General features: G+C 48.9%; 2 protein-coding genes across 10 annotated transcripts in view; one reads left to right on the forward strand and one right to left on the reverse strand.

Moving 5' to 3' along the window:
* Window positions 1–10,412, reverse strand: CCDC127 (coiled-coil domain containing 127). Its single transcript, XM_030813859.1, has 3 exons — window positions 10,361–10,412; window positions 8,713–8,843; window positions 1–1,196 (listed from the first exon to the last, which is right to left on the reverse strand). The coding sequence occupies exons 2-3, from the start codon at window positions 8,831–8,833 to the stop codon at window positions 535–537; spliced, it is 783 nt and encodes a 260-aa protein (XP_030669719.1). The 5' UTR covers window positions 8,834–8,843; window positions 10,361–10,412; the 3' UTR covers window positions 1–534.
* Window positions 10,413–10,697: 285 nt separating this feature from the next.
* SDHA (succinate dehydrogenase complex flavoprotein subunit A) overlaps window positions 10,698–19,645 on the forward strand; it is a 47,693-nt gene continuing 38,745 nt past the window's right edge. For 8 of the 9 annotated variants that reach the window (XR_004030382.1, XR_004030383.1, XM_030813862.1 and 5 more), the window contains exons 1-5: window positions 10,698–10,823; window positions 16,195–16,281; window positions 17,012–17,173; window positions 18,062–18,205; window positions 18,523–18,687. Coding sequence is in view for 7 of the 9 variants with exons in the window: in XM_030813862.1 (XP_030669722.1) it covers window positions 10,761–10,823; window positions 16,195–16,281; window positions 17,012–17,173; window positions 18,062–18,205; window positions 18,523–18,687 (621 nt within the window). In the remaining 2 variants the exon portion in view is untranslated. Of the gene's footprint in view, window positions 10,824–16,194; window positions 16,282–17,011; window positions 17,174–17,837; window positions 17,957–18,061; window positions 18,206–18,522; window positions 18,688–19,645 lie in introns of those variants that run through there. The other variant, XM_030813867.1, reaches the window with a different exon arrangement.

Genomic DNA, 19,645 nt, shown 5'->3' on the forward strand with positions numbered 1-19,645 from the left:
CTTGGTGTTTCTTTCCCCTTTATGGAGTGAGAGAGATCTTTAAAATATAAACCCTTGATAATATATTACTACTTTCTATTATCTGTTATGCAGTTCTACACATTATCTGACAAATTCTTAATGTAATCTGGTGACAGAGAAAAATAATTTCAGGAGAAAGTATTTAGGGAGTGATGAAACAGACAGAAAATTACTTCTGGTAAGGACCAGTATTGTATTTGACTTTTTAAAAAACCATTTTTACCCTGGAGCTAAAATACGAGGTGATACGGTTCTGCTTAATACAATGGCAGCAGCTTAAAAATGCTTCAAGAAACCACATCCCCAACAGCGGCAGAGCATCGGGTGGAGACCCTCTGTCTCTGAGGCTTTGGTGCACTTCTGCTCAGAGGGTGGCGGGAGTGGAGGTTGCTGCTGAAGGGTGACGGTGTGGCCATGACACGGGCAGCACGGGAACGGAAGACGCCAGAGACCCAGAAGGCGCGTGACTGCGTGGCCTCGCATCACTAAGAGCAGTTTGATTTCACTCGTGTCTTACTTTTCTAGTATGGCTTCTTCTACTTTCTTAAACTTCTTCAGTTCGACAACTAGTTCCCAGTATTTGAGATACAGCCACATGAGTCTGCCATTCTGGCGTTTGTTGGTATTCCAGACATCACCACAGTATGTATCATGCTGAAATATGTCGGTGAGAGCGGCTGCCATCTCTAGGTCAGCGGCGACGGGGTCGACGGACGCTCGCACCAGTAAGCTCTTCTCTATCTCCAGCCGCTTGCTGCGAGGAAGAAACAGGCTGCAGTAGATATTCTGTCTTTCTGTGAGAACAGCTTCAAATTCTTTCAGCAAAAGCCTGGCTCTCCTTTGCCAGTTTTCCTCCTTTTGCAGGCAGCTCAAATACGCACTTCTCAAAGGCTGCACCTGTCTTTTTTCTTGCATCACCTGGGCCCGTTCCTGTTCCAGAAGCTTCTTTTCTTCTACCAACTTGCGTCCCTGAGAGATAAGGGCTTCTCTGTAACTAGCTGTTCTGTTTTGTTCCTTTTCGAGTTCCAGGGACAACTGAGCGACAGCACGCCGATTTTCTGAGATCATGGCGTGGTACTTGGCTTCCAGATCCTGTTGAAAAGTAGTAGTCCTCTGACGGTAGGCTTCTCTCTCTTTTTCTATTTCTTTCTGGGACTCCCTAGACCAAATCCAACCTGACATGAATGGAGAAAAATACACACAATGAAAAAGTTAGCGCTAAAGTTCTATCATCGTCACTTAAATCATAAGGCAGCTAAGGATAGCATTTCAATAAAAGCTTAAGACCTCGGCCGTACCAAGAAGATCACTTCTATGTGAAAATGTGTAACAGGCCAAGTTCTTATCTTAAAACCAGTTAAGGGCTGGGTGACCAAAAGACACTAACCCTAACCCTTTCCATCTTCTAATTGTTTGTTGCTAAGAAGATCTACCACTGCTTTTTTTCTCCTCTCAAACCCACCACCGTTTGCCTGCTCTGGCTCCAGTACAATTGGCAAAGTTTAAAATATTTGAGTCGGCTTCAACTACCATTGGCCAGGTTCTTATAAAAGTTGTATTTAGCTTTGCCTGGTGGTGACTAGTAAACGGCCTGAGTTTGAGACACTGCTTATGTTCTGATAAGGACACATAAAAATAAAGTGGGTTAAGAAGTTCGGCCTCAGGACACAGTGGGCCTCTTTCCTCAAACTGGAGACTGCTGGAATCTCATGAAAACGGGACGGGGATTGCTGGGAGGCTGGAGTGGGCACTGGCCGGCTCTGTCCCCCACACCAAGGAGCAGCGGGGCTGGCCTGTGCTGCAGAGAAATCCAGTGTCTCTAAGACCTGATGACCCACAGAGCCTGCTGGCCAGCAGGCACCTGGCTCTGGATGGCGTCACCAACTCTTTGCCCACCCCACAAGTAAGAGTTGGGTGTGTTTCAACAATAAAAAAAAGACCGTGTGATAACAGTTCCATCCACATTTCAAATGATGCTATTGCTCAGTAATTTCATACATGTTGGAGCAACTACATGCTAAGTCTTGGTTGTTCCAAATAACGATGTGTTCTGCTTGTACATTCGAAAAGCAACACGGAGTCGAGTCTTCTGGAAAACAGGATTGTTTGGCAAATTTTCAAAGCCCAAGGCCCCAAAAGGCACTGAGAGCAGCAGTCTGGGTTCCCTCGTGCGCTTCTATCCTGCAACCCTTCCCCCACTAACCACTCTGTGGAACTCCCTCATCTGCAGCCTCTTCTAGAACCACTGGAGTTTCTATCAACTTTAATGGTTCTCTTCCTCCTTCTGCTGCTTCCCCCAACCCAGGTGGTGTCCTTGACATTCAATTCTTTTCTCCTGGGTCATTAATGGTCACCTTTTTCTTCCAGGTCATTAATGGTCACCTTTGTTTTTCTCCTGGGTCATGAATGACCTTTGTGGGAGCAATTCCATAACAGCAAGATTTCCATTAGCCTGAAAGCCAGTCTCCCTTGGATATGCTGTTGACACTTCACTGCGTAAGCACAAAACCAAACGCATCCTTCCTCAACCAAAAATAGCTGCTAATCCTACTTCAGATGACAACTCAAACTCATGTCCTCTTTATCTCCTCCCTTTGACAAGAGCTCCAGGCAGGGGCCTGACCAGGAAAGAAGCTGTTACAATGTCACTTGATAAGCACTGAGGGGTTTGCAAAGGTCTATGAGGAGAGAGAAGGGAAGGCTCGTCTGGTTTTGGTGAAGTCAAGAACGGCTTCCTAAAAAGGTGAATGAACAAAGTCTGAAGGCTGAGCAGGAGCTGCAAGGAAAAGTCACCCGAAGTCAAACGAGCAGGGCAGGCGAGAGCCTCGGAGAGCGAGAGCTTCCAGGAGCCGGATGTGCCTGGGGACAGGGCTTATGTCAAGGACAAGCTGGAGCTGCCTCTGCAAAGTCACAGGTGCCAAATGAGAGGGGCCCCCAGGGGACCCGGACAAGGAGCACGGGATATGCTCTGCAGCTATGAAGAGTCAAAGGAATTAACACGACTTAAGAGCATCCAGGAGGTGTGGAGGGCTGGAGGCATGGAGGGCCGGAGGTGTGGAGGGCCGGAGGTGTGGAGGGCCGGGGGTGTGGAGGGCCGGAGGTGTGGAGGGCCGGGGGTGTGGAGGGCCGGGGGTGTGGAGGGCCGGGGGTGTGGAGGGCCGGGGGTGTGGAGGGCCGGGGGTGTGGAGGGCCGGGGTGTGGAGGGCCGGGGGTGTGGAGGGCCGGGGGTGTGGAGGGCCGGGGGTGTGGAGGGCTGGAGGCGGGGAGGGCCGGAGGCGTGGAGGGCTGTGGAGGGCCGGAGGCGGGGAGGGCCGGAGGTGTGGAGGGCTGTGGAGGGCTGGAGGTGTGGAGGGCCGGAGGCGGGGAGGGCCGGAGGCAGGGAGGGCCGGAGGCGGGACTGGGAGGGATGGGGCCGAATCAAGAGGAGACAGGGAGCTGCTCTCTGATACAATCTGGGGGCGATCTCAATCAAGTCACATCATTGACACATCAAACCACTGGAAAACTAACACAGACAATGACGCAGACGGTTACACTTCAGACCCCACCATATAGGCTGTGGTTACTGGGAAGTTTTTGGCTGGACGGGGAGCCAGGCACGGGAGGCTACAGGCAGCTTTGCAGAGGAAAGTGTAGCAGGACAGGCTGGGTGTCAGGAAAACCTGAATTCCAAGTCTGGCCTGACAGACGCCTCATGACTTCGGGCACACGCAACTTTTCAAAGCCTCCGTTTCCGGTGGGACTCCTGCTTCCGGGAAGACAGAGTAGACGTCCTCCCTATTCTTCTTCTAAGTAAACTAAAAATCCTGGACATCATCTGTAAAACAAGATGACTCTGAAAGGTGGAGAGACGGCAGACTGGCTGGGGTCCTTGGGACCCCAGGAACAACACGGGGGCAAGTCCTCTAGATTTTCATTTTGCCTCATAGATCCCAGACTTGGAGCTGAAGACATAGTCAACTGGAAATCTCAACGGGTGCAGACAAAAAAAGAAACTCCAACAAAGCCTGCTGTCTCTGCCCAAAGGACCACAACAGAAGCCTGGCAAGAGAAAACGTTCCGACAGTAATCACTCTGCATCAGCCAAATAACACAGAAAAAACTGCGGCCCCACCTCCACCCACATGGCAAAGGCTGGATGGAGCTGAGGCTCCCACTCCCACCCAGTGGCAAACATAGGGTGGGGTCGGGGGGAGTCACGTGGGGAGCAGCGCTGAGGCCTTCCCAGCCAGGGGGCACCAGTAGAGGCCAGGGAGCTGGAATTCCCACCCTTTCCTCGGGGGCCCACGGGGGCCAGAGGCTGACTGGGGAGCCTGGACTTCCATCCTGACCTGGCAGTAAGGAGGCTGAGTGGCCCTTCCCCTGCCAGGGCACCATTCAAGAAAGCCAGCTAAGACCGAAGGTTTAAATAAAAACCAGTGTTTCATCACGTAATGCCCAAAATGCCCAGGTTCCAACAGAAAATCACTCATAGTACCAAGGGCCAGGGCGGGTCACGCTAAATGAACAAAGATGATCAACAGATGCCAATACCTGGATGAGAGATGGCAGTATCAACTGACAAGGACTTTAGAGCAGCTGCCATGACAGAGAGTCTAAGAAAATAAACAGAAGACATAAAGAAGAACCAAATGAAAATTCTGGAACTGAAAAACAGAACAACTCGAAGAAAAACTGGAATGATGGAATAGACACGGAGAAGCGAGAGCGGCACGCCCCGGTCGGAGGCTCAGGACCCCCCCACAGACACAGGAACAACCCTTGGCATCCTGGCCACAAATATCATTCCACAATACATAAAACTAATTCTACAGCACGGCCACGTGGGGATTGCTCCAGAGACAAAAGGCTGGTTCAATATTCAAAAATCAATGCAATCTAACACATTACTAAGCTGATGAAGACAAATCACAAGATCACATCAATTGAAACCAAAAAAATGGACCAAATTCAACACCTATTCATGAAAAACAGGAATATAGGGGAGCTTCCTTGCCTTGATAAACAGCGTCTATGGAAAACCTGCAGCTGACACTGCACTTAGCTGGGAGAGGCTGAGTGTGTTCTCTCTCAGGTCAGGGACCGTCCAACAGAGTCCCAGAAGCTCCAGCTAGTGCCGGAAGGCAAGACAAGAAATCAAAGGCAAACAGGCTGGAAAGAAGAAATACAACTAGTCTTATCCCTTATTAACAAAATTAACTCAAATGGGTAAGGGCTTAAATGTAAAATGTAAAACTAAAACTTTAGGGAGAACAAACCTTCAGGATCTAGGGCTAGGCAGAATTCAACTTTCCACAAAAAGCATGGTTCCTAACAGGAGACGATGATAAGCTGCCCTTCATCAAAATTACAACTTTTACACTGCAAATGCCCCTATGAAGAGAATGAAAAGACAGGCTACAGACTGGGAGAGGATACTTGCAAGCCACATATGCAACTAAGGACTAGAATCTAAGACATATTAACAGCTCTCAAAACTCAACATTAAGAAACAAACAGTCCTATTAGGAAATGGCTGAAAGACAAGAATACTCATTTCATCAGGAGGATACGCTGATGGCAACGAGCACATGAAGAGGTGCTCGACATCGCACCCTGGAGCCACGATGAGAAAAGATGCTCAACACTGCACAGCAGAGCCACGACGAGACAGCACCGCACACCCGTCAGGATGCGCTGGACAGGACTGCAGTGAAACACCAAATGCTGACCAGGTGGAGAAACCAATCGGCTCTGCATTGCTGGTGAGAACCTAAAACGGTGCAGCCACTTAGGAAACATTTCAGCCCTTTCTTAAAAAACTAAACGTGCAACCTCCAGAAAACCCAGTAATTTCACTTCTGACCCTTTATCCCAGAGAAATGAAAACTTACATCGACACAAAAACCTACACAAGAATGTTTATGAGAGCTTTATTCATAACAGCTGAAAACCAGAAAGGACCCAGACGTCTTTCAGTGGTTAAACACACTGTGGTACGTCCATGTCATCAAACACGACTCAACAATGAAACTATCTATGAACTACTGATACAGCGACAATCTGCATGGACCTCAGGGGGTTATGCTGAATGAAAAAAGTCAACCCAAAAGGTTATATACTGTTTGATTCCATTTATATAACATTCTTGAAATGACAAAGTTCTGGAGATGAAGAACAGATCAGCAGCTGCCGGGGGTGTGGAGGGAGGGGCAGTACACAGAGCAGCACGTGAGGCCCCGGGGATTGGGGTATCTTGACCGCATCCTGGCAGATGTCTTGGCTGTGACACTGCACTATCGTTTTGCAGATGCTTCCACTGGGGAAAGCTGGGTAGAGGGTACATGGGCTCTCTGTATTACTGATGACAACTGCATGTGACTTACATGACCCCAAAATAAAATGTTTAATTAAAAGAAACTGAGTTGGGCCCAGTGAACTCAACCAGTCCCTTTCAGCTCTAAAACTATGTTTCCTAGGTCGGGGAGGAAACAGGAGGTACAGGAACGCTAGAGGGGAGAAAGCACGGAGCCATGGGAAAAGCACGGAGAGAGAGATGGGGAAAGGGGAATCAGGAAGACCGAGAGAAAAGGGGGGAAGCAGAATGAGAGGAGGTGTGAGGAGAGAGAAGCCCGCTGGAGTGCTGAAATACTGAATGTTCTCCCCCGGGAGCTACTCAGGGTAAGAATTTCTCCAGGGACTGCTCTTTCAGGCAAGCACAGTTACACACATTTCTATGTTATGTTAAGTAAAAATCTAGTAAATGGGCTGGGCACGGTGGCTCACACCTGTAATCCCGGCACTTTGGGAGGCCGAGGCGGACAGATCACGAGGTCAGGAGATCGAGACTGTCCTGGCCAATATGGTGAAACCCCGTCTCTACGAAAAATACAAAAATTAGCTGGGCGTGATGGTGGGCGCCTGTAATCCCAGCTACTCGGGAGGCTGAGGCAGGAGAATCACTTGAACCAGGGAGTCAGAGGTTGCAGCGAGCCGAGATCGCGCCACTGCACTCCAGCCTGGCAACAGAGCAAGACTCCGTCTCAAAAAAAAAAAAAAAATCTAGTAAATGAAGCAAGTGATCAGGACAAAACTAGCCTCTCATCAATAAATCAATCAACAGCACTTATCAAGTATTCGTATGTCTGCCTCTTCTTCTAGACTACACTAGGGGCTGGTTAGCGCTCTTATGTGCAACAGAACCTCAAACACAGCATAACACACCTTTGGAGAATCCTTACAAGAATGCCAAGTTAACAATTATCTCTGACCACACTACCTCAGCAAAAAGCCAGGAAGAAAAAATAAAATATTCTTCAACCCTTTTCAGGGACAGAAAGCATCATTTCAAAAGTCCAAGAAGGGGAGGTAAGAATTTCAAACGTGAAAGTTACCATGAAAGGCTATAAAAGCTGGAGATGAGTCTGAAAAACAAATGGAAAATGAGTCACTTCAGGGCCTCTCCCAGCCTCAAAGCCAATTAATTATTACATTAGTCAGAGTAATTTTAAGCCTTCCAATCCACTCACCCTAGCCACGGGCAACAGTAGCCTCTCCAAGTGTTAAGTGTTTTTTTTCCAAGCCTGCAGGCAGGTGAGCTTTCTACATGGCAGCCCCTTAGGATTGGATGTGGACCTGCCCTGTCTTTCACCAGGAAGCAAGCACTGTGCAGATCACTGAATCACAAAAACCACCTGCTCTTACCAGCCTCCTCTTCCTCTACAGCAAAACTTCTGAACTGAGACATCGAAGCAGGTAAAAAGCCACTACATAAAATGTATCGCTACAACTAGAGGGCAGTTTTGCCTTTCTTCCATTCAATTATTCAGTTTCTCATGTTCCTAAGTGCCAGCCCAGAACCATGGAATGTGAAGAAACACAAAACTCACTCCTCTGCATCAGTGAATTGATTGTGTGGTGGGGATGTTAAGTCTGCATGTGACTGGCAGGTCCCCAAAGTGGTGCCAAGTCCATCTAGACTAGAGAGAATTTCTGGCCGGGCCAAGCAGAGATTTCATGGATGAAGTCTCCCAAAGATTGATTTCCTAAATTTTTTTTTTTTTAAATCCTGTTGCTCAGGCTGCAGGGCAAGTGGTGCCATCTCCACTCACTGCAGCCTCGACCTCCCAGGCTTCACTGATCTTCCCACCTCAGCCTCCTGAGTAGCTGAGACTACAGGTGTGCACCGCCACGACTGGCTAATTTTTGTATTTTTTGTAGAGACGGGGTTTTGCTGTGTTGCTCAGGCTGGTCACGCGATCTGCCCACCTGGGCCTCGCAGAGTGCTGGGATTACAGGTGTGAGCCACCACGCCCAGCCCACTGGTTTCCTTTACACCCGTTTTGTTCCCCCAGCCGTCCTTATGAGGGCACCTGAAACAAGGAACCGCCTCCCCGACTTGAGAGCAGCAAAGCCTTGAGAGGGAACTAAGTTATTAAAACCTACCCCACACAAAATGCTTCTAAACGCCTTGGCTGACTTAATCCTTGCAGTGTGCTGAGGTTAAGTATGACTATCCATCTCCTGTGAACATGAAAACTGAGGCTCAGAGGTTAAGTGGTTTGCCCACGGTTCACTGCAGGGGATAAAACTCGGCTGTCCCCGGCAGGTCCCAAAGTCACGGCTTTCAGGCTCCCACACCATGCTGCCTCCCTCACCGGGCTCCACACTCTCAGCCTGGAAAACACGAATTTTAAGAAAACCATGACTTACGAAAAGCAGCCAATCCCAGCATTGGAACCAACAAGGCATAATTCCACCTGCTTCCATCACCACCGTCCGCCCTGGAATTAGGCCGGATATTCCAATTTGGGGGATCATTTAGGTTATTCATGGAGATGTACCTTGAAGTAAAGAATAAAAACGTTAACTACTTTTATTCAAGAAAACTTTTTTCAGTTTTAACTATGTGCTGCACAGCACTGAGGCCCTATGGGATTCAAAGAAAAAAATGAAACCAGGGCCGGTCGTGGTGGCGGGCGCCTGTAGTCCCAGCTACTCGGGAGGCTGAGGCAGGAGAATCGCTGGAACCCGGGAGGTGGAGGTTGCAGTGAGTCGAGGTCGCGCCACTGCACTCCAGCCTGGCGACAGAATGAGACTCCGTCTCAAAAAAAAAAAGAAAGAAAAAGAAAAAAAAAAAAAAAACTTGGCCGGGCGCGGTGGCTCACGCTTGTAATCCCAGCACTTTGGGAGGCCGAGGCGGGCGGATCACGAGGTCAGGAGATCGAGACCACGGTGAAACCCCGTCTCTACTAAAAAAAATACAAAACATTAGCCGGGCGTGGTGGCGGGCGTCTGTAGTTCCAGCTACTCGGAGAAGCTGAGGCAGGAGAATGGCGTGAACCCGGGAGGCGGAGCTTGCAGTGAGCCGAGATTGCGCCACTGCACTCCAGCCTGGGTGACAGAGCGAGACTCTGTCTCAAAAAAAAAAACAAAACAAGACCTTAGATGAAAGCGACTCACAATCTGGTTGGGGAAAGTGTAGAAAACAGACATGTCTTAAGCATCTGAAGTGCAGGTAGAATCAGGTAAGTTCTCTGGTACAAATATGTTTAAATGTATGGCTGCTGCGATGGTTAATTTTGTATGTCAACTTGACGGTACCATGAGGTGCTCAGATACATGGTTAAGCATTATTTCTGGGTGTGTCTGTAAGGGTGTTTTTGGATGAGATTAGCATTTGAACCTTTAAACCAATTCCTTACATCTCTCCCCTCTGTTGGTTGTGTCTCTGGAGAACCCTCACACAGTTGTATCAAAGATACAGAATCAGCTCGATAAAAGCGGGCTCACTGGACACTTTCATATGAGCTAGGGTTTGAAGAGTGAGCAGCATTTTGACAGGCAGAGAAAGAAGGAAAGGTCTTCTGATCAGAAGGAAGACTGTGAGGAAGGCAGGGAGGGGTGATGTGGTGGGGAAGGTGCAAACAGTGCTAGAAGCTTCTCAGGCCTCCTCATGTGGCGGTGATGAATGCGGAGATTACAGAGCTCTCTGCTTCGGGCTCAGCACGCACCCTCCATAGCTAGGCTGGGGCTAACGTTAATAAAAATTTACTAATTTACTGAGTACCTACACGAGGTTGCACGTTTTCACAAAGTAGGGTCATTTTAAGTTTGTTTACATGTGACCTCCACAAACACACACGATTACAAAATAGTTCATCAAGGGACGTATAATAAACAAGAGGCCGGGGGCCCCGGGCCGCTCCCGCCCACCTCGGCGGACAAGCGCCGCCCCTCCGACCCCATTCCCTGCGGTCTGGACGTTCAGGCCCTTCGGCCTGGGCGATCCCGGAGAACCACCCACGGGGCTTTAAAAATGTTGGTGCCCAACACTCCCCCGGAACAGGGCCCGTTCTACCTCGGTCGGGGAGCGCGGGATGTCCGTTACCCACCTAGCGCCACCGTCCGCGGGTCCGCTTTGCGCAGGCGCGGCGCCCCCACTCAGCCCCTGCCCCGGGCGTGGCGTGGCGCGCAGGCGCGATGTCCCCCACTGCCGCCCCGCTCGACCCCGGCGTGGTGCGCAGGCGCGGTATCCCCCCTCCCCCCAGCTCGACCCCGGCGTGGTGCGCAGGCGCGGTATCCCCCCTCCCCCCAGCTCGACCCCGGCGTGGTGCGCAGGCGCGGTATCCCCCTTCCCCCCCAGCTCGACCCCAGCGTGGTGCGCAGGCGCGGTATCCCCCTCCCCCCCGCTCGACCCCGGCGTGGTGCGCAGACGCAGTCTGCGCGGGGACTGGCGGGACTGCGCGGCGGCAACAAACATGTCGGGGGTCCGGGGCCTGTCACGGCTGCTGAGGGCTCGGCGCCTGGCGCTGGCCAAGGCTGTGAGTCCGTGCCGCGGACCGGGGAGGGGCAGGCGGAGGCCGAGGCGGCGGTAGGAGCGGGACGGTCCCCAGCGGGTCCGAGCGGAGCGGGCGCCGGGTCCCCGCGCCCCCTGTCCCGGGATCGGGAAGGGGCTGGGAGAGCCCTGGGCCGTTGCGAGGGGGAGCCGCGGGGCGGACTCGGGGGCCCGGGGAGCTCGGTCCTTAGTAGGTAGTCTGCGTCCCGGTGAAGGTCACGACCCTGCGTGCTTGCTGGGCGTCCCCTCCGCCGCCTTGGTCCGGGCCTGAGGTCCGGGGACCCGGCGGGCTGAGGTAGCTCCTCGCCTCAGTGCCTGGCGGGTGGACTCGGGGAGGAGTCGTGTCTGCCCAAGGTCACCCGGGCGGATAGCGGCCGGTGGCCGCCCTGGCTGGGCCTCTGCCGCCCTCTGTGCGGGTTGTCCCGGGGGGCCGCCCGCAGCCCGTGGGTGGGGCTGGCGGGGCGGGTGAAACCGTCCGGGTGGGTGCGAGGCGTGGCCGGGCTGGGCCGGGTGGGCGTCCGGTGGGAAGCGCGGCGCGCCCGAGCTTGGGCTTGCAGTTCCCCATTCCAGAAAGCGCAAATCTGTGCATGTCCACTTCGAGACCTTGTAAGTTAAGGGCCTCTACTTTGGGTCGTGTTTGGTGGCCCTTGTGCCACCAAAAATGTGCCAGTGTTTAAAAGCAGCTGTGCCAGTGTTTAAAAATCAGACGGAGAGTTCAGCGCACTGACCGGGCGAGGACGCCGGGACCTGTGCTTGCCTGTGCGCTGAGTGCCTCGAGGGCCGGGCTCGGCTTAGTCCGGGATGATGGTCAGGGTTCCACTTCCCTGAGGCCTTGTGCTCTGAGTTTGTCTGAATGTGCCCTCTACGATTGCATCTTCAGAATCGGCCATAAAGGATTTTGTTTAATCAAGCTAAATGGGATAGGTTTAGTTGTTCGGTTCTTTTAAATGAACTTACCCACCCACCTCCTTAATTACAAAGTAATTTTAAATTGCAGAGTAAAAATCTCAATAGGAACGAAGGCATTCAGCAATATTGATTTGAATTATGCCTGTAATTGTGCAATTTTCTCCTTTTTGAAATAGTTATTAGAAATCTCGTTGAATTAAATGTGAGGATTAGTCATACAGCCATCCTGTCAACATCAGAAAGCATTTAAACGTTCTAGTGTGTTGCTGTGGTTGGTGCTGACTGAGCAGAGACCCCCGCTGCCTCTTGGGCTCTTAAGAGCTGCTAGGGAGGCGTCCACAAGCAGGAAGTAAAGCCCATGGTCAGTGGGGCTTTTTAGGGGAAATGGTAGCTTGTGATTGGAGAAAAGCTAGAGCTAGTGCCTTTGTCCTCAACCCAGATGGTGCCCAGTGTTCTTTCTGCAGACTAAGACCCCAGGCACCTCAGACAAGATGGCAAGATAGCAAAATGGAACCAAAATTTAGTCTTGGGTTTTGTAAAAGTGTTTTTATCTTGATGAAGTTAGCTTTCCCTACAGAGATTCTGCCTGCAAGCAGTATATTTATCGGCATTTCAGATAGGCTTTTTTTCCTGAAGAATTGGAGTTTACAAAGGAACAGCATAATCAAATTAGCAGAAAAAAGAAAGAAATTCATGATAGCCAGCTGAGAAATGTGTTTGGAAAATAGATGCTGAGGATAATTTCAGTAAAGACCAGAGAGAATTTTTTAATCTCATTTTGGCCAGTTCTGTGGTGTTTTGATCATTCTGTATTTACAGCTGCTTTCTTTTTTTTTTTTTTTTGAGACGGAGTCTCGCTCTGTCACCCAGGCTGGAGTGCAGTGGCGCGATCTCGGCTCACTGCAAGCTCCGCCTCCCGGGTTCACGCCATTCTCCTGCCTCAGCCTCTCCGAGTAGCTGGGACTACAGGCGCCCGCCACCACGCCCGGCTCATTTTTTGTATTTTTAGTAGAGACGGGGTTTCACCGTGGTCTCGATCTCCTGACCTCGTGATCCACCCGCCTCGGCCTCCCAAAGAGCTGGGATTACAAGCGTGAGCCACCGCGCCTGGCCACAGCTGCTTTCAAGTGACGAACTTATCAGACTTATTTTGCTTTTGGTTTCTTTTTATGGCCCACTGCACTGACACAGCTTGCAAACTGTTCAAAAGCAGTTTAATCAGAGGAAAAGTAAAACCAAGAAACTTAAATAGTTACTGGGTTAACTGCTTACTTCCGGTGAAGTTTTTCAAATCCCTTAACATGAACATACAATATATTTTTCTAGGACAAATTGATTTTTTTTCTTTGAATAGATTGTTCTGAATATGTTTAATGGTGTTCTAGAAATACATTATTTAGGCCATTGTGGTAGTAAACTTTTGCCTTGCTTCTTGGGATAATTGTAACAACGATGGATTCCGTTCTGCATTCTTCATGATGTTTTTCCTGATTTATTTGAAAAATTGTGACTTAGTTTTGATATGAAGCCTGGATATTAATATTAGTTGGGAGTCTCAGAGATTTTTCCCAAGGGTCTTTAGATAGGGGGCAAGTCCAGTATCCAGAGCCAGCCGGCCGACTTGAATCCTTTCTGAGCTTCCGTCTTTCCATGGGGTTAGTGAGGATTCCGTGGGTAATGTTTGAAACCTTTGGTGGTGCTCTTGTGAACCAGGGCTCACAGCCTATGCACAGTAACCATGTGTGAACTGTATTTTTTTTTTTTTTTTTTTTTTTTTTTTTTGAGACGGAGTCTCACTCTGTCACCCAGGCTGGAGTCCAGTGGCGCGATCTCGGCTCACTGCAAGCTCTGCCTCCCGGGTTCATGCCATTCTCCTGCCTCAGCCTCTCGAGTAGCTGGAACTACAGGCACCCGCCATCATGCCCGGCTAATTTTTTTGTGTTTTTAGTAGAGACGGGGTTTCACCGTGTTAGCCAGAATGGTCTCCATCTCCTGACATCGTGATCTGCCCGCCTCGGTCTCCCAAAGGGGTGGGATTACAGGCGTGAGCCACCACGCCCGGCCGAACTGTATTTTAAGTATCTCTGTTTTTAAAATAATAAACACTAAAATTCTAGTGAGAATAATTACACGCAGTTGTAAAAGAATCAATGAGTATACCTCCCCCCTCCCTGCCCAGTTCATTTTCCATGAAAGCAATTCCTGTTTCTGATATTGACTCCTGGTATTTGTAATACCTCTGTTTCTTTAGTGGATATGCAGGTGCATTTTTATCAGTTTTAGACTTCTTGCCTGGAGAGGGGATTTAGTTCACTTAAACTACCCTGCTTTCCGCTTCTTCCTGATACAGTCGTGCGTTTTTAGGTTCTTCACTGGCTGCTTTTGTAATTGTGTAGATTGTACATGCAGATTAGTTTCTTGCTCATGATTTATAGGTGCGTTTTATTAGATGAGGACCCCTTACTTTGCTACATTTCGGATAATAAAGTCTCTGCACTTCTTACTTTTCCCCCTCCACTTCCTAATTCAGTCATCTGAAATTCTTTATTGTTAAGCAAGGTCTAAGTATTCCTTTTAGTTATATGTTCCCCATTTTTTTTCTTAGAGGAAATGTTTGATAGTTTCTCCTAAAAAAATTAATAATTGGCACAAAAGACTAGTCTTGTGTCAAAACTAGTTTTATCTAAAGACTGATATTGGCTTAAAGTTGGGCTTTCCAAATTCAAATATCTGCCCCAGATTAGATTTAGAAGCAGAGGGTTAGTGTCCTTTTCCCCAGGGGGATGGCGTGATAATTTGTTCGAAATTGTGTTATACTAGCTGCCCCTTTTAAGCTAGCTCTGTGTGTGTGTGGTGGGGGGTGGGCAGTGGGTATTCCACATCGACATCCTAGAAAGAACAAATAAACATTGAGTGATTTCCCTGTTTCTACTTACGTTTGGTATAATGTACTGTTCTTATTGGTGCTATTACCTATGTTAATAGGGCACTTTACAAAATTTTCAAGAACGTTTGTATTAAAATTATTTCAAAGACTTCTTTCTTAAAATATGATTTTAGCATGTAAAAGATTATACTAAGGTAGAAGAATATTCATTCTTATTCATTTTCTGAAAAAAGAAAAAATGAAATTAGCTTATGTCAATAAAAACAGAGACTAGAAATTGGAGAAATGAAGAATAATTTTTTATCCCACATAATAAGTAATTTTTGAATTGCAAGTATTTCTGAATACTTGAAGACATCCCTCACATCCCCTCTTCTGATTGTATTATTTCCTAAAGCCTTCTTTTTCTTTTCTTTTCTTCTTATTTTTTTTTTCTTTTGGAGACGTTGTCTCGCTCTGTCGCCCAGGCCGGAGTGCAGTGGCGCAGTCTAGGCTCACTGCAACCTGTGCCTCCTGGGTTCGAGCGATTCTCCTGCCTCAGCTTTCCAAGTAGCTGGGATTACAGGTGCCTGCCACGACGCCCGACTAATTGTTAGTAGAGATGGGGTTTTGCCATGTTGGCCAGACTGGTCTTGAACACCTGACTTCAGGTGATCCACCCACTTTGGCCTCCCAAAATGCTGGGATTACAGGCATGAGCCACCATGCCCAGCTCCTAAAACTATTCTTTATGATATTTCTGAGACTATTCAGTGGTCTTCTAAAATGTAGCCAGCAGAATGGAAAACGTATCCCCTAAATGGCTGGCCAACCTTAGCATATGGACAGTGTCACCTCTCTCACACAGAGCCACTAAAAACTAAACACCAAAACCAGTTTTCTTGGGTAAAGATTTCTAAGATGGAAAACTTAAGTAGCAAGATGTGTCAAGTTGTAGACGTTGGCCAGGAAAAAGCCAGGAGCAGCCAGGCAGGGGAGAGTGTGCATCCGACATCCTCCTGTGTGATGAAGGGATGACACCTCGTCCCTCTGGGCTGTCAGCTTTTACTGTTCCAGGATACAGATCTCCTGATTCAGTGTCCAGTGCCTTTTGAACTGACCGCAAGCCCTCACGGATGATTGGAACTGTAATGTGGAAAGGGCTATGATGCAGCCAGTTGAAATGCTTCATTATTTGCAAAATACCACATACAGTAATACGATATAGATGTCTTTCCCCTTCTCCATAAGTAGCATAAATTAAGACTTTACAGAGGAAGTGTGCCTTTTTCATTTCGTATCTGAGTCAGTGAGTATCCTGTTTGGAAACAAGCTTCATCCTGGTTTTCTAGAGTGCCAAGTCAGGGTGGAAAGGAGGACCTGGGGGCTCAGTCCTTCATTGCCCCTTGGGCTGCCTTCAGGGTTAAGTAGAGTGTCCCAGCTGAGCTCTCTGGATGCACAGGAGCACCTGGGTACATAAGAAGGTGAACAATTTGCAAGGGGAAATCTGAATTACTGTCTCCCGCAGCATTTGTTCCTTCAGGACACTAACCCTCTGGATCTGTGTCTTCTGTGTCTCCAGTGGCCAACAGTGTTGCAAACAGGAACCCGAGGTTTTCACTTCACTGTTGATGGGAACAAGAGGGCATCTGCTAAAGTTTCAGATTCTGTAAGTTCATGCTTTTTGTTCCATTATAAATGATTTTTTTGGCTTAGGAGGTAAGGATCTATACCAGTTTGTTTTCATATGAGTCATAGACATAAGACAAAAATTTCTTATAGGTATCCAGTGCATGCTGAAATTATTTTCAGTGTAATAATACTTAATTGCAAGTACAAATATAAACATAAATGTTTACATTTTTAGTTGTATGTCTTATGTATCTATAAACTAGATTTAAATTTAGGTCAAGTAAAGGAATAAATTAAAATGAACAGTATCTGCTGTGATAGATGATAAAATCCTACTGAAAATAGGACCGTGGGGCCCTTCCGGTGTGGGTTCCTTGGTGTTGAGTGTGCCTGTTCTCTCTCTGTTGGAAAACTGAAACTTGCTGAGAAGTTCTTTTCTCATAAGCTCACAATAGCGACTGAATACTCCTTGGCACCTTCTCAGGCATAAGCATAGGCACGGCCCTGAAGTAGAGTTGTGGTCCTCAGTCTGATCCCATGGGATAGACCCTCTACCATTCATAGAATCTGATTGTCAGTCCCTTCTCCAGGTGCGAATGTGCCCACCTCTGCCCGCACTGTTCAGGGCTCAGCCCCAGGACAGGATGGAGGCCCTGTGTGCCCAGCAGTTGCTCCTTTTATGTTTGTCAGGCTCTTTCACTGTCACAAGAGTCTTCATGTTTGGCATAGTGGAACATGTGATTGACAGGTGGATTTTTCTTTTCCAGATTTCTGCCCAGTATCCAGTAGTGGATCATGAATTCGACGCAGTGGTGGTAGGCGCTGGAGGGGCAGGCTTGCGAGCCGCATTTGGCCTTTCTGAGGCAGGGTTTAATACAGCGTGTGTTACAAAGCTGTTTCCTACCAGGTCACACACTGTTGCGGCGCAGGTGAGAGAAAGGTGCCCCACCGTGCTCCCACTCCGTGCAGGTCCTGCGCAGCTTCGCATTTTCTACCTGGGGAGGCTCCTGCCTCCTCCCCGGGCCAGCCACATGGCCTCTTGCTGTGCCTTACTCACTGAGCTCACCCTCTCAGGGGTCTCTCCCTGGAGCCTCTTCCCTGGGGACTTTGAAGGGCGGGAGCCTTGTTGTCACTCTTAATTGGGACTCCAGTCACACTTGGGTTTTCTGTGACCATCTCGCCTACTACCCTCCCCACCCACCCCCGCCACCCCAACACCTTAAGAAAAGGAGATCATCTAAAGAGGAGGAATCTGGGGAAGAAAAGGGCAAGGGTTTCATTTGTCCCTGTGCTGCTGTCTTCTGGGACTCTCTGAGGGGTAAGACGGTGGTGGGCACACACAGCCAAAGGAAGCAGGGGTACAGGGGAGTGCGACTCTGAGCGTGGAGTTTATTACTTGTCAGGAAGCACTTCTGCTCTTTAACACATGCCCGTAAATGCCTTTGGGAAGATTTGTTAATAAAATTATCTGGAAAGATTTGTTGAGTACCTTTTCTGTGCCAGATATGTTAGGTAATAAGCATATTACAGGTAGCCTTTCCCTCACTGCTCCAGTCAGCCCTTCTTGCAGTTCCCTCTGTCTCCACCACACAGATGAGGAGACTGAGGCTAAGGGATGGAATCACTGGGTGAGTCGGGGAGGGGTTGTGATCTGGGATCTGTCAGGCCTCCCTGCTCCTCTGCTGAGGTCAGCCCTCGCTGGGAGTCACCGCGTGAGTAGTTGGCTTTCTCTGAATCCCCCAGTGGGTGGATTTGGGCCTGGAAGAGAAAGCTGGGGCTCCTGTTTGTGGCTTGTAAGGAGTGGTTGGTGTTTCCAGGGAGGAATCAATGCTGCTCTGGGGAACATGGAGGAGGACAACTGGAGGTGGCATTTCTACGACACCGTGAAGGGCTCCGACTGGCTGGGGGACCAGGATGCCATCCACTACATGACAGAGCAGGCCCCTGCCGCTGTGGTCGAGGTGATGGGCGGGAGGCTCTGGGTGCTCTCGTGGTCTGTTTCTAGTACAAGAGTCCGGGAAAAAATGTAAGCAATTGAGGCAGATGTGGCAGCCGAAAGAATGGTGATTAGCAAAGCTCACAAGAGGAGTCTTTTTCTGTCATGAACTATGCATTACATGTAACAAGAAAACTTCTCTTTGATGAAGTGTTGACATTTTCACAGAATAGGTTACTTTGGGTTTGCAGATTTGTGTTAAAGTTGTTTAGTGTAGATTAGCTATGAATATCTTGACTCCTTTAAGGTAATAAGGTTTTTGTTTGTTTTTGTCTTTCCCAGCTAGAAAATTACGGCATGCCATTTAGCAGAACTGAAGATGGAAAGATTTATCAGCGTGCATTTGGTGGACAGAGCCTCAAGTTTGGAAAGGGCGGACAGGCCCATCGGTGCTGCTGTGTGGCTGATCGGACCGGCCACTCGCTATTGCATACCTTATATGGAAGGGTAAGGCTGCCCCCGGTCCACCTGAGACAGGACATGTAGTTCTGGGGCTTATGGTAACAGCAGGGAATGGGTTAGCGTGCCCAGTGAGTCAGCCAGAGATTACGTAAAAAGCAACAGAGAACAGCGGTGTGGGACACATGCAGCGACTGTTGATGTGACAGGACCAGACATGTGCCTTGAGGAGCTGCCCCTAAGGCAATGTGTTACTTCTTGTATCTATTTTGGAAAGTTGAATTGATAATCTTATATACCAGGTTTTAACTTGGGATATGAGACACTCAACATACAAGAACAGAGCAAGCAGGCCAGGCACAGTGGCCCACGTCTGTAATCCCAGCACTTTAGGAGGCCAAGGCAGGAGGATCACTTGTGACCAGAAGTTTGAGAACAGCCTGGACAACATAGCGAGACCCTGTCTCTACAAAGAGTTTAAAAATTAGCTGGGCATGGTGGTACATGCTTGTAATCCCAATTACTCAGGAGGCTGAGGCTCCTGGATCACTTGAGACCAGGAGGTTGAGGCTACAATGAGCCATGTTCATACCACTGCACTCAAGCTTGGGCAACAGGAGACCCTGTCTCAAAAAAAGAAAAAGAACAGGCCGGGTGCGGTGGCTCACGCCTGTAATCCCAGCACTTTGGGAGGCCGAGGCGGGCAGATCACAAGATCAGGAGTTCGAGGCCATCTTGCCTAACACTGTGAAATCCCGTCTCTACTAAAAATATACAAAAATTAGCCGGGCATGGTGGTGGGCGCCTGTAGTCCCAGCTACTTGGGAGGCTGAGGCAGGAGAATGGCATGAACCCAGGAGGTGGAGCTTGCAGTGAGCCAAGATGGCGCCACTGCACTCCAGCCTGGGCGACAGAGCGAGACTCCATCTCAAAAAAATAAATAAATAAAAACAAAAAAGAAAAAGAACAAGTATTTTAAGGCTCTTTTGCCACCTCTGAGTTCCTG

This window comes from Nomascus leucogenys, chromosome 6 (assembly GCF_006542625.1).
Source record: "Nomascus leucogenys isolate Asia chromosome 6, Asia_NLE_v1, whole genome shotgun sequence".
Classification (NCBI taxonomy): domain Eukaryota; kingdom Metazoa; phylum Chordata; class Mammalia; order Primates; family Hylobatidae; genus Nomascus; species Nomascus leucogenys.

Coding starts and splice junctions, on each gene's coding strand:
- CCDC127 (XM_030813859.1), bottom strand. CDS start 8,833: ATGAATAACCTAAATGATCCCCCAAATTGGAATATCCGGCCTAATTCC. Junction 1,197..8,712: donor GCTGGGATTGGCTGCTTTTC/GTAAGTCATGGT, acceptor CATTCATGTCAG/GTTGGATTTGGTCTAGGGAG.